Source organism: Triplophysa dalaica, chromosome 23 (assembly GCF_015846415.1).
Source record: "Triplophysa dalaica isolate WHDGS20190420 chromosome 23, ASM1584641v1, whole genome shotgun sequence".
NCBI classification, from domain to species: domain Eukaryota; kingdom Metazoa; phylum Chordata; class Actinopteri; order Cypriniformes; family Nemacheilidae; genus Triplophysa; species Triplophysa dalaica.
In genome coordinates this window covers 11,593,586-11,605,697 of record NC_079564.1, presented here as the reverse complement: position 1 = coordinate 11,605,697, position 12,112 = coordinate 11,593,586, and the positions used below count along the sequence as shown (strand labels likewise).

Sequence of the window (12,112 nt, the reverse complement as noted above, 5' to 3'; positions counted from 1 at the left end):
TCTAGCGTGGACAAAACCATTCCAACTTTTCATTTCAAATCAGCATTTCCAGATGTATTGTGGTCATTCCAGTCCAATTTTTGTTCAATTTCAACAAAGTCAAATCTCAGGAGTGACATAAAGATAACCAACAGCGATGTGAAAGACTGACGGCATGACAAGACGCATGAAAACTGATTCACATAAAACATTTCCTAAATACATGTAGAAATATTACTGGTGCATTGCTTAAAAATGAATATTAAATTGTTTTCTGTGCAGCATTTGAGGTCCGAAAAAATACTGAGCATCTTTTCTGTTATTTTGACCTTTTTATCCAGCTTTCATTTTCTACAAAAAATGCAAAAAGTAACAAGATTTTTGCAAAAATGTTAATTTAACCTAAACACAAACCTATAAACAGTAAATTCAGAAATAATTTTGTAATGCTTTTTCCATGGCTGTATATGTCCTTTTATAGCTTTCAAATTCAATAACATTTATTTGCCAAACTTCTCACCAGTGTCATGGACTGTGGGATGAAGATGAACCCAGCTCAGGTGGTAGAACTGCAACTTCCCACCACTCTGATTCAGACAGTGAAGAGAAAACACATCCGTGGTCAGAAAAGCGCCCTGTTTCCCACGACGCATCACCCGTGTCCACACACGTGCGCTTGCCCAGAAAGCACCACCACACAAAATCTGTCCTCCGCCGTTACAGCGCCAGTGCAGAGTCCAACATCTCACAGCGCTCTGCTCACTCCAGAGCCGGTATAAATACCCCACAAGTCATTTTACTAAGCAGAATATCATGGTTTTCTGTCAGCGAGGTTTACTTTGTACATTTCTTTGTTCTTTCGCAGGCAGTACAGGTTCCAGGGCGAGCGTGCGACGGGGCGGCAGTGCACAAAGCGCTCAACAGAAAAGTCGAAAGGAACTTCTTTTGGAAAAGCTCAGAGAACAGCTCATCAAAGCAAAACGATTTACTGTCAAAATGTATGACTCCCATTAAAGCAATTAATACCAAAGCAACGCATATCTGTAATTCCAGTTTGTAACACCAAGTTTAAAGGGACAGTTCACTCAAAAATGTTAATGCACAGATGCATATTTCTGTATTTCCAGGATACTGGAGATCTACATTCCCATTCGTCAGTTCTTCTATAACCTCATCCACCCAGAATACAGCGCTGTGACCGACGTTTATGTCGTCATGTTTCTGGCCGACACGGTTGATTTCATCATCATTGTTTTTGGATTCTGGGCTTTTGGGGTGCGTTTTGCGTCTTTGCCGTGTCACCAACAATATATCCTGTTAGAGAAAAGCAGTTTGTGTAACATCTGTCACATTGTTCTCACAGAAACATTCGGCAGCTGCTGACATCACTTCCTCTCTGTCAGAGGATCAGGTACCTGAGGCGTTTCTGGTGATGGTACTGATCCAGTTTGGTACTATGGTGGTGGATCGTGCGCTGTACCTGAGGAAGACTGTCATGGGGAAGGTCATCTTTCAGGTCATCCTGGTCTTCGGCATTCACTTTTGGATGTTCTTTATTCTACCAGGGGTCACTGAGAGGTACAATAGCTATCAACATGTTCATTTTTGTAGTATTTAGAAGTTTCCAGTGATGTAATATGTGATTTTTGTACTTTTTATAGGCGTTTCAGCCAGAACACGGTGGCACAGCTGTGGTACTTTGTGAAGTGCATCTACTTCGGTCTGTCTGCTTATCAGATCCGCTGTGGCTATCCCACCCGCGTGCTGGGCAACTTCCTGACCAAGAGCTATAATTACGTTAATCTCTTCCTCTTCCAGGGGTAAGAAATAAAACTAAAGTCCAAGTAACCACAATCGAGTCTGTTCAACCACATTACATCTAAGGAGCGGATCTTTAGCTTCTATGATAAAATATTTATGATCCACATTTACTGGAAAACATCCACCTGATCTTCCAGAAGAACTTCTTTATTTTTATTACTGAACTTTTAATCTTTTATCATATAACAGTGTCTCTTTAAAGCTGCAATGTGTTGTTTTTCGTCATACTGCCATCTCTGTTTGAAAAACAAATTGCAGTTTACTTTTCATATCTTAACTGGATGTGAGTGGAAGTTAGGGTTGCCAGATCTTGTTTTAACTGTTGCCATGAGTGGTTATTTATGTGGGTTAAAGGTGGAAGCATTTTGTTCATCAGCCGTCATTTTTAAGGGAACATGAAGTTATTAATGAATTATAATGAATAAACGTTTTTAAAGTGACAACATAACAATCGTGGACTGCACTTGACTTCCAGTACACATTCATAAACAATAGAGTGCCTGTAGATTATTTCTGATAACAAGCAAAAGAACCCGAGAAGAACTGTTACTTGGCTAAACTTGCCTATCCAATATTTTGAATTTAGACTGCGATATCAAGCTCAACCACTAGATTCCAATGTCCCATATGGTTTCTTTAAATGCAACCAAACTACAGGATTCATTCTACAATTGTTTGTATTTAATTTTAATGAACATACAACAAAATTTTACAAATTGTTTATCTAATACATTATTATACAATAAAACATTAATATAAATAAGCATTAATATAAATTAAATCAAATATAAATTGTTTTATTATAAGACACTAGTCAAACACAAACCAGAAGTTTACTGCAGTCTCGGTGCACACGTCCGATGCAACGGTCTATAGCCCACTTTGCAAGATTTAAACACTGATCCATCATTTTTATCTTAGTTTTTTAAATTCTACAAATCTCAATATTAAGGATATTCATTATGATCCATTTGATTCGGTTATCAATGTTCTGTTGGTTGTAGGTACTTTATTTAAATGTTTCTTGAGTGACTTCTGGACCAACGTTGTATATGTTTAACTGTGGTCTATATATTGATTTTAAAGAAGAAATTTGGTGGAATGCATAAAAAGGATTGAAAATATGTGTTTTAGGAATAGGAGTTTTTGGGGTAGTTGTCAATAGATATTGGGCTGGTTTTCTTGAGCAGATCTGGCAACCCTAGTTGAAATCAAGCGATCTCAAACCCATCTGAGAATCTTATAAATCTTTAATTGATTATATGTGACCCTGGATCACAAAACCAGTCTTAAGTAGCACAGGAACATTTTTAGTAAAACCCAAAAAATACATAATATGGGTCAAAGTTATAGATTTTTCATTGATGCAAAAAAAATTTAAGATATTAAGTTAAGATCATGTTCCGTGAAAATATTTTGTAAATTTCCTACCCTACGTGTAATCCTGATTATCAAATCTCAATATTTAGATTTTTTTACACCCTTAGAATACTTTATCTCCACCAGATCTTGTCCTACCCTAACCCGAAAGCTTAATTACTTTCACATGATGTACAAATTGATGACAAATTCACCCATTAGACTGTTTTTTGTTTGTTCAGGGTCACATATATCGTTGTATCACAACACTTGTTTTGTTCAGGTTGTACACATCTTTAACTAAGAATGTAATGTTAAAATAGTCCAAAAAACCTTGTTCAGAAAACCTTCTCAGAAAAGATAACTGTATTTCACATTAAATCAATGTGTAGATTCCGGCTGGTGCCGTTCCTGACGGAGCTGCGTGCGGTGATGGATTGGGTGTGGACAGACACAACTCTCAGTCTGTCCAGCTGGATCTGTGTGGAGGATATCTACGCGCATATATTTGTGCTCAAGTGCTGGAGGGAATCTGAGAAGGTGAGACTTCTTTCCAATCCCACACGATAAGTATCAAAAGATTCACTGTATTAAGGACATTTTTGACACATTTATTATTTAAACATCGCTGGGCTGAGTTCCATTATTAAGGAAGGCATCAATACTATTTATTTTATTATTATGCTGCATTTATTTTTTCACCGATTTAAAAATAACTAAAGACACAATCTTAGATTTATTAATAAATGTTACACTATAAAGACGTTTCAGACCTCATAATGTTGCAGTGACTTGTTGCACATACAAATTGTCAACTTGTGGCGAAAGTTTGTAAGTGCAACAAGTCACCAGAAAATGTTTAACTTAAAAGGTCTAATCAAAATAAAGGATTTCTGCCAAATATGAATAACCACATGCAATCAGTTTATTAACATTATGGATTATAGAATTGAATTAATGTGCGGTCAGATGTGCCTTTATTAAAATAGCTTTGAATACCTGGCTGATGAAATAACATGTGAACATCCCATAACTCCAGACTGATGAAAGTGGTTTGATGTGTTTTCAGAGGTATCCTCAGCCTCGGGGACAGAAAAAGAAGAAGGTGGTGAAGTACGGTATGGGCGGCATGATCGTGATGTTGCTCATCTGTATCGTCTGGTTTCCTCTGCTCTTCATGTCTCTTGTCAAATCGGTGGCTGGAGTCGTCAACAAACCCCTGGACGTGTCTGTTACCATCACACTGGGGGGCTTTCAGGTATACCCTTAAAAAACCCTTCAGATATCATAGTGAAATTTTCCCGGTTGTCATGTTGTTTTTTATTTGAATTGTTGCTTTATAGCCCATCTTCACTATGAGTGCTCAGCAGAATCAACTGAAGGACATTACAGAATCAGATTTCCTGGCTTTTATGAATTCATACAATTATGAACCTGTAAGTCCGCTGGCTGAATATAAACTATTAACATCAGTATTGTGTGTGTAAATATAAAATAAATCATAAATTATTATATTTAATCAATGCATGCATCCTTCACTTTGTTAGACACACTTTAGTTTAATGTAGTATGAAGCATGACACAACACTGCTATTGAACATCTTTCCCAGAGTGCACTGCAGTTTTTGGAGGCATACACGGCTGAGGACTTGACTGTGGCAGAGCTGGAAGGAAGTTCTAACTCCCTGTGGACCATCAGCCCTCCCAGCAGGAAGAATCTAATGGACGTCCTGAGTAAAGAAGACCAGTTTCCTGTTACTATGTCCTGGAGCATCCAAAGGTTAATAGTAAAACACCACATTCTGTGTTTTTCTATCACTTCAGCCCACTGAGGAAAAGTCTCTATTCAACCACAGATTTCAGAACCACTTGTTTTTTTGGGTGTGTATAATAGTAATGGATTATATAAAAGTTTAAAAACGTTATTGTAGTCGTTGTTTTATTAACGCATTTATAATAACGAGAAAATATTTATGTATTTAAATTCATAGGTTATATTTTTCATATTTAAACCAAATAAAATAATTAATTAATGTTAGCAACTGACAATTCTGGGACATCATTGACTACCATTGTAGGAAATATTAAAATGGAATTGTCTAAAAGGGCCTAGAACGGTTTGCTCTCCTAAATTCTTCAAAATATCTCAAATGACACAATATTTTTTCCTATCCTATGGTTGTCTATAATGTCCCAGAACTGTCAGCTAACATTTTTCCAAATATCTTTATCTTCAACCGAACAAAGAAATGTATACAGGTTTGGAACAACTTAGGGGGGGGCAATTCATGAGAGAATTTTAATTTTGGGTTTTCCCTTTAGCACCAAGGTACTTGTCAATACCATGACACATCCAAAAAATACTTTTGGTGCAGTGTGGTACAGTTTGATGTTTAACACATTAATTGATGATGCAATATGTTCCCTTCATTATGTGTCCTCAGGAATCTGAGTCTGGGGGCGAAAGCTGAATTTGCGATGGACAAACATGTCACATATCTAGACATGAATACCAGACAAGAGCTGATAGCTTTGCTCAACGGAACCAGCAAAAAAGCTGTGTAAGAAAACTGAAAAAAAATGTTTGAATGACACACCTCAACACTGTATATTGATATCTTTGTTCTTTCTTTTTAGGATAATAGAGAAAGTGTTTCCATGCTTCATTCGAGCACCAAGCGATTCCAACGCCAAACCAATAGATCATCTTTACAGAGGTTATTAAAATGCCCTTTCTATGTTGCTTTTGCTCATTTTAACCTAAAACAAATAAAGTATAAACCAAATCATATATAAAAAACTATATACCTATGAATTCATTCGTTGAATGTGAAACGCTCCCCTTCACTTCAGCGGATGGTTATAAGAGCATCCTGCTGGACTTGGAGAGGTCTCATAACGGCAGCGAGGAGATCCAGGAGTGGTGGATCGTGGACCAGCCATCGGCAGGAAAGATACAGATTAGATCGCAGGCAAAGTCAGAGAAGAAACGAAACGCTGGACTGCACCTTTATGTCTTCAGTGATAAAGTCAGTCCTCCCAGTCTAGGTTTTCTGGCAGGATATGGGTAAGTCATACAATACTATAAGGGTCTAGTTCCCAAAAATGAAAATTCTGTCATCATTTATTCACCCTCATGTCAGTCAATGTGACTCTTTTGTCTGTGGAACACAAAATGAGATATTTTGAGAAATGTGTGATCGATGCAGTGGAAGCCAATTGGGGGCCAATGTTGTTTGGTGAACAACGTTCTTCAAAATATCTTCTTTTGTGTTCTGCAGAAGAAAGAAAGTCATATAGGTTTGAAATGACATGACGACGAGTAAACGAGGAAAGCATTTTCAGTTTTGAACTATCCCTTGAATTTTAAAGTTGCCCAGGAGAACTGGACTGGATATATCAAGTATGCAAAATACTGTGCTATGATTTCCATCTTTTTGTCTCTTGCAGTATAATGGGTCTGTATGCTTCCGTGGTGCTGGTGATCGGGAAGTTTGTCCGCGAGTTCTTCAGTGGCATTTCGCATTCCATCATGTTCGAAGAGCTTCCCTGCGTGGACCGCATCCTCAAACTCTGCACAGACATCTTCCTCGTGCGTGAGACAGGCGAGCTGGAGCTTGAGGAAGACCTGTACGCCAAACTGATCTTCCTTTATCGGTCACCAGAGACTATGATCAAATGGACCAGAGAGAAGACCAAATGAGCCTTCTGAGATACTGGAGAAGCAACAGAGATCCCTGTCCGAGTGGGAGGTGTCCGCATCACAAGCGCTCTTATAGACTGTGAGAAAGAAATGACCTCAATGCTCGAGGTCCTACTGCCTACTATAATGTGACCGACAGGTGAAAAGCTGTCGGACAGTACCGAAGTGTCCTGTTCGTACCCTAATCTGAGGTTACCTTTAGGACATGAGAAGCTGCCAGGAGGATGCAACTGATGGGATCTGGTTATAGGGCTTTAGCACCACCTGTCTGTTGGGAGTTGTTTATCGTGCGTTGTGCAATATACTGTCCTGGTAGCTGCCCGTAAACTTGAACAAAGGTGATTGTGACGAAAAGACACTAGCCACTTTCTTTAGAGAAAACTGTTCCTGGACCTAAGAATATTTAAAAATTGAATCAGAATTATGATCTGTTGCCTTATTTTTAGCTTGAACCTAAGACTAAAGGGTTCTCAGGAGACAGAACATACACCAAGACTTTTTAAAGTGACTCAACAGAGCAACACTTCACTGCTGTCATTGCTGTGTTGAGGAACATGTGGTGTAATTGTGGATCAATATCATGAGCATAAAGCACATTTTTGAAACATACTATTGTTGTCTGTGTTTATGGTGTGTGTGTACCTTGCACATGTATGTATATAATGTTAAAGGTTTAGAGTATTCAATTTAGCGACATCTAGTGGTGAGGTTGCGAATTGCAACCAATGGCTCACTCCACCCTCCCTTTTAAAGCACTACGCTAGCTGACACAGGACTAAGATGTCGTCACGTTTACGGTTCTTTGCCGAATGAGATAACGTATTCTATGAAACGCACTTTGTAGAGCAGTTTGTCCATTTCGGGGCTACTGTAGAAACAACATGGCCAATTCCATGTAAGGAACCTGCGGTACTATGTAGATAGAAATAGCTCATTCTAAGATGATATAAATACAACACTTTATTTTGCGAGGTCTTTACATACCCTTCAGAAGATGTAGTTATGTACGTTATTTTGCATTTCGGTCAAAGGATCCTCCAAAAAATTACACATTGAACCTTAAAAAGCTGTGACCATTAGTGTCAGCATATCCACAAATTAGGAGGCCAACATTTTTCTTAGAAAATCAACGTCATGTTTTATTAATTTATTTATATCTTCAGCCCATGCAATAACAATTCATGATTCTGTGTCCAATAGAGAAATTGTTCCCTCCAATTTGAATTCAAATAAAATAACATTATGATCTACGTTAAGGTCTAAGGTCTCTTATATACAGACAATATTAAGGCAGTTCATGCATTTATGCGAGGCGTCCTGCTTAGTTTCTGATGCCATTCCCCTAAACAAAGGTTGGTGTTTAGATTCGAAACAAATCCGCTATTATAAGAGTTATAGTATTTTTAATCAATAGTTAAAAGGACTTTGTAAACGCATTCCCATTTTTAAGGTTAGTGCAGGCACTGCTATTCAATCTCCAGCATGTAGAAAGAAATGCTGTTCCTCATATCATTTAAAATGATGATTCTCCAGTAAGCTAACATGTAACAAAAATAATAATTTGTTTGAAACACAAAAACCTTGTTAAACCATATAAAGTTCAACACTAGTTTATACAGTGTGTGATAACAGTATGACATGTATTAATATGCAACAATCTTAAAATCAGGAATGCCTGTAAACTCTCAATAATGTTAATATGAAGTCGACCGAATGTTAACCAAAATAGGCATGTTGCAAAGTGGATAAAGTACAACCCTGCACAAAGTATTGCATAAAGGCCTCTGTATGGATAGTGTAGATCTTTTCAATATTTCCAGCTGACATTTTCCTCATAAATGATTCTGAAAACATCTTGAACACAAACAGCCCCAGTCCAGGAATATAATAATTTAGGATCACCAGCATTAACAGATTCATGCGTGTACCTCCATGAAGGAGTCAGGCAATAGATGGAGTATGTTTTAGAAGCAAGTGTCTGAGCTGCTCTAAACTTCAGAATCTGCCGTTCTTTAGCAGAGAATGAGCTCCGTTCGGGATCAGATGTTTAACAGAGCCCACCAGCATACTCATCTTCTTCCTCTGGCTGAGCGTCTCCGGCGTTCACCTCCGTGTCTCCACCGGCAACAGCGACTGATTTCTTCTTCCCTCCTCCAGGCACTTTTAGACTGATGGCCAGCTTTGCATACTGGAGAACAAGACAGAGATGATTCAAGTTCATGTGTGGACATGTAAAACAGATCAAAGTTTGGTCTGGAAAAGTCAAAATTTGAATAAAAATAAATGATTATAATGCACAAACATTTGGTTTTATTCAATGATTCACAATACATTACGGATAAGAATGTATGGTCATTATTTTGCTATATTGTTATGAGGGGACATTTGTAGTAGACTTGAAATGTGTACAAAAGACCCTTTAGGTTTCTAAGAGATGGAAAATCTGAGAAAACTACAGTAAGAACATGTTCTCTAAACTATGTAAATCATATGGGAAACTCTGTGTTGACATCATGCCAAATTCTAGAAAAGATATATAGTATTAACCAGAATAATTGAACCTGTAGGTTTACAAGATGTACAGTTGATAACTCACATCATTGTCCATGTACTTCAGCAGGGGTGAATTACACACACGAGACACCTGATCTTCATCTTGCTGATCAAAACCCTGCAGAAGTTGCTCCATCGCAAGACAGTCTTCACTCCCACTGAATCCTGGGATACTGTAGCTTTCTCGCACACACTTATCTGCCGCCACGTAATCTGCTCGGTGAAGATGCACCAGCACTTGTGCGATGGTTTTCTGAGGATGAATAAAATACATGTACATTGATGTCTTAAATTCTGACAAGTGTCTTCAGTGATGTCAAGTATAAAGTGCACTATTGAGACGGACCTTATAACAAGTTGGATAATTTTCTATTTCTTTGTACATGTTCTTCTCTTTCTGAATCGACTTTGCCGCTTCGTCGTACCTGAAAAAATTGATCACGTTCAAATCACAAACTAGAAAATCCAACACAAGTATTAAAACTTATATTTTAATATTGTGTGTTTTCTTATATTTATGTTTTGTAAAAGACCAAACAAATAGGCAAAAGTTACTTTTGATGTTTTACAAGAAGTCTTGAAGCTTTGCCAATGAGCTCCACTGCTTGCCGTAATCGTTCCTCATTCTAGGACAAGAAACGTGGCAAAAAATTTATGGTCCATTCAGATTTACGTTGGTGTTTCTTTTATTTAGTTAAAACAATAATATATATTCAATGCAGTTTTCGAGTAAAGGCCTTCATATATCATTCAAAAAAATCATACAAGCTCACCTCAAACACAGAAGCAGCTTGCTGGTACAGGTTCACAGCTTTAGATGAATCCAAAGGCTCTATCAACCTGTCAATAGCAAGTTGTGCACAAGTTGTTTTTATATATGAATACATTTATGAAGGATCCTGAATATATATCGGATACATAACCAGTTTTGTTTGAAACACTTACTTTCCTGCTCTGTCAAGAGCCATGGCTGCAGTGTCTGGTGTGCCGTTTTCCACATACATTATGCTGGCTTTCTCTATATACTGCACTGCTTCAGGGATCTTCTGCATATCCTAAAGAACCATGACACTTTAGATTGCACGTGCCTGGCCTGAAGTTAACCTGTGTTTGGTTATTGGTCTGGCAGTGGCTAGCAATATAACAGTTTATTTTGCATTTCATTTATGCTCAAATTAATTTGTATTCTTATTTAATTTTATACAAACTTTGATACAAATAATTACTGTACAGGCAGCTTGTTAAAGGGATACTTCACCCAAAAATGACAATTCACTCATCATTTACTGCCTTCGAGTTGTTCCAAATCTGTATAAATGTCTATGTTCTGATGAACACAGAGAAAGATATTTGGAAGAATGCTTATAACCAGACAGATTTTGGCCCCCACTGACTACCATAGTAGGAAAAAATACAATCAGTGCCACAGAACTGTTTGCTGTCCTACATTCTTCAAAGTGTCTTCTTTTGTGTTCAACAGAACAAAAATATGATGATTAATTGTTCCTACTTTGGGAGTCAATGGGGGCCAAAATTTGTCTGGTTATAAGCATTCTTCCAAATATCTGTCTCTGTTCTATGGAAGATTCCTTTAAATCTGTAATAAAATTGTGAACTCACCTTCAGTGTCATGCCTGCTTGCTCGAGTGCCCTGCATATTGAAAGTAAGTTTGTATTTATAGAAAAGTACAACAATCGGAGTAATAACTCAATTAAAATTGATATACTCACTTGGCAGCATGAAAAAGGCTGGAGAATGAGTCAAGGTCAAAGAAAAATGTATTAAAGGTATTCTGACTATTTTGACGGACAGTCATTGTGTGAATGTATTCAGATAGACAGCACAACACAGAGGTCTGAAGGATACGATCTGTTATTGGTGTGTGCCTCAGCCTCCTGTAAATACGCATCTTTCGCCAGTTCAAGCTGTCTGGCGTTTTTAAAGGCAACAGCTGGCACAAGAAAGAGAGAAACAGATCTCAGATCAGGGTTTTGTATAGTATAGAAACATATTAAGGGGATGTTAAAAGAGCAACCCACCTGCTTTGGCATATTCTGATGCAGCACTATCATAATCAGGCTTCCACTTCATAAAACTCGTCTTCAAACTGAATATAAAAACAATATTATCAGTTACGGACGGTTGGTTCATTTGGTACATTGGCTAACTTTACTTTAAGTTATTTAGGATACTTAAACTACCGTATAGAGCTAGCTATATATGCTTATGTTATTGATGTTGTTGTTTAAAGAGATGTTGAGTCCAATTTTTCTAAAAACATTAAACACGAAAGGAATCACTTACTATTTTTCAGCCTTGGCAATGTGCTCATTAGCTTCGTTGATTTTTTGAGCCATTGTTTTAAGACAGCCCTTTAAACATAAATTATTTTGTTAATAAATAAATGACTAGGGTTCTTCCAGCTCTGGCGCTGTATACATCACCTGATGATGACGCAGACGTTTGCTTCCGGGTTAGCTCGCCGTCGGTAATGCGGTCGTTTTCCTTTAGGGGGCGCTTAAGGGACAGAAGCTCAATCCGCTTTGATACCTTTTTGTTTGCCAGACTATTTGTACATCGCCTCTATAAATATAATAATAAATATGATATATAATATAAAATATATAATAATTTAATAATAAAAACATAAGTAAAGTCATCACCAAACGATTATGATTCATTTAAACGTTAAGGAA

General features: G+C 37.5%; 2 protein-coding genes across 4 annotated transcripts in view; one reads left to right on the top strand and one right to left on the bottom strand.

Moving 5' to 3' along the window:
- The window catches only part of LOC130413332 (piezo-type mechanosensitive ion channel component 2), a 97,209-nt gene extending 89,738 nt beyond the window's left edge, over positions 1-7,471 (top strand). For all 3 annotated transcript variants that reach the window (XM_056738441.1, XM_056738442.1, XM_056738440.1), the window contains 13 exons: positions 503-752; positions 845-977; positions 1,107-1,254; positions 1,343-1,557; positions 1,641-1,799; positions 3,552-3,699; positions 4,229-4,417; positions 4,503-4,595; positions 4,770-4,939; positions 5,604-5,720; positions 5,797-5,876; positions 6,013-6,226; positions 6,610-7,471. In XM_056738441.1, coding sequence (XP_056594419.1) covers positions 503-752; positions 845-977; positions 1,107-1,254; positions 1,343-1,557; positions 1,641-1,799; positions 3,552-3,699; positions 4,229-4,417; positions 4,503-4,595; positions 4,770-4,939; positions 5,604-5,720; positions 5,797-5,876; positions 6,013-6,226; positions 6,610-6,862 — 2,169 coding nt within the window. In that variant the 3' untranslated portion in view covers positions 6,863-7,471. The remainder of the gene's footprint in view (positions 1-502; positions 753-844; positions 978-1,106; positions 1,255-1,342; positions 1,558-1,640; positions 1,800-3,551; positions 3,700-4,228; positions 4,418-4,502; positions 4,596-4,769; positions 4,940-5,603; positions 5,721-5,796; positions 5,877-6,012; positions 6,227-6,609) is intronic.
- Positions 7,472-7,994: 523 nt separating this feature from the next.
- Positions 7,995-11,876, bottom strand: napga (N-ethylmaleimide-sensitive factor attachment protein, gamma a). The gene is made up of 11 exons (XM_056738311.1): positions 11,721-11,876; positions 11,456-11,523; positions 11,283-11,367; positions 11,147-11,164; positions 11,036-11,066; positions 10,361-10,470; positions 10,189-10,255; positions 9,971-10,041; positions 9,762-9,840; positions 9,459-9,668; positions 7,995-9,050 (listed from the first exon to the last, which is right to left on the bottom strand). The coding sequence occupies exons 1-11, from the start codon at positions 11,771-11,773 to the stop codon at positions 8,910-8,912; spliced, it is 933 nt and encodes a 310-aa protein (XP_056594289.1). The 5' UTR covers positions 11,774-11,876; the 3' UTR covers positions 7,995-8,909.
- Between the last annotated feature and the right edge of the window lie 236 nt (positions 11,877-12,112).

Coding starts and splice junctions, on each gene's coding strand:
- napga (XM_056738311.1), bottom strand. CDS start 11,773: ATGGCTCAAAAAATCAACGAAGCTAATGAGCACATTGCCAAGGCTGAA. Junction 10,256..10,360: donor GCTCTTGACAGAGCAGGAAA/GTAAGTGTTTCA, acceptor TGCTATTGACAG/GTTGATAGAGCCTTTGGATT. Junction 9,051..9,458: donor TGAAGTACATGGACAATGAT/GTGAGTTATCAA, acceptor CTTGTTCTCCAG/TATGCAAAGCTGGCCATCAG.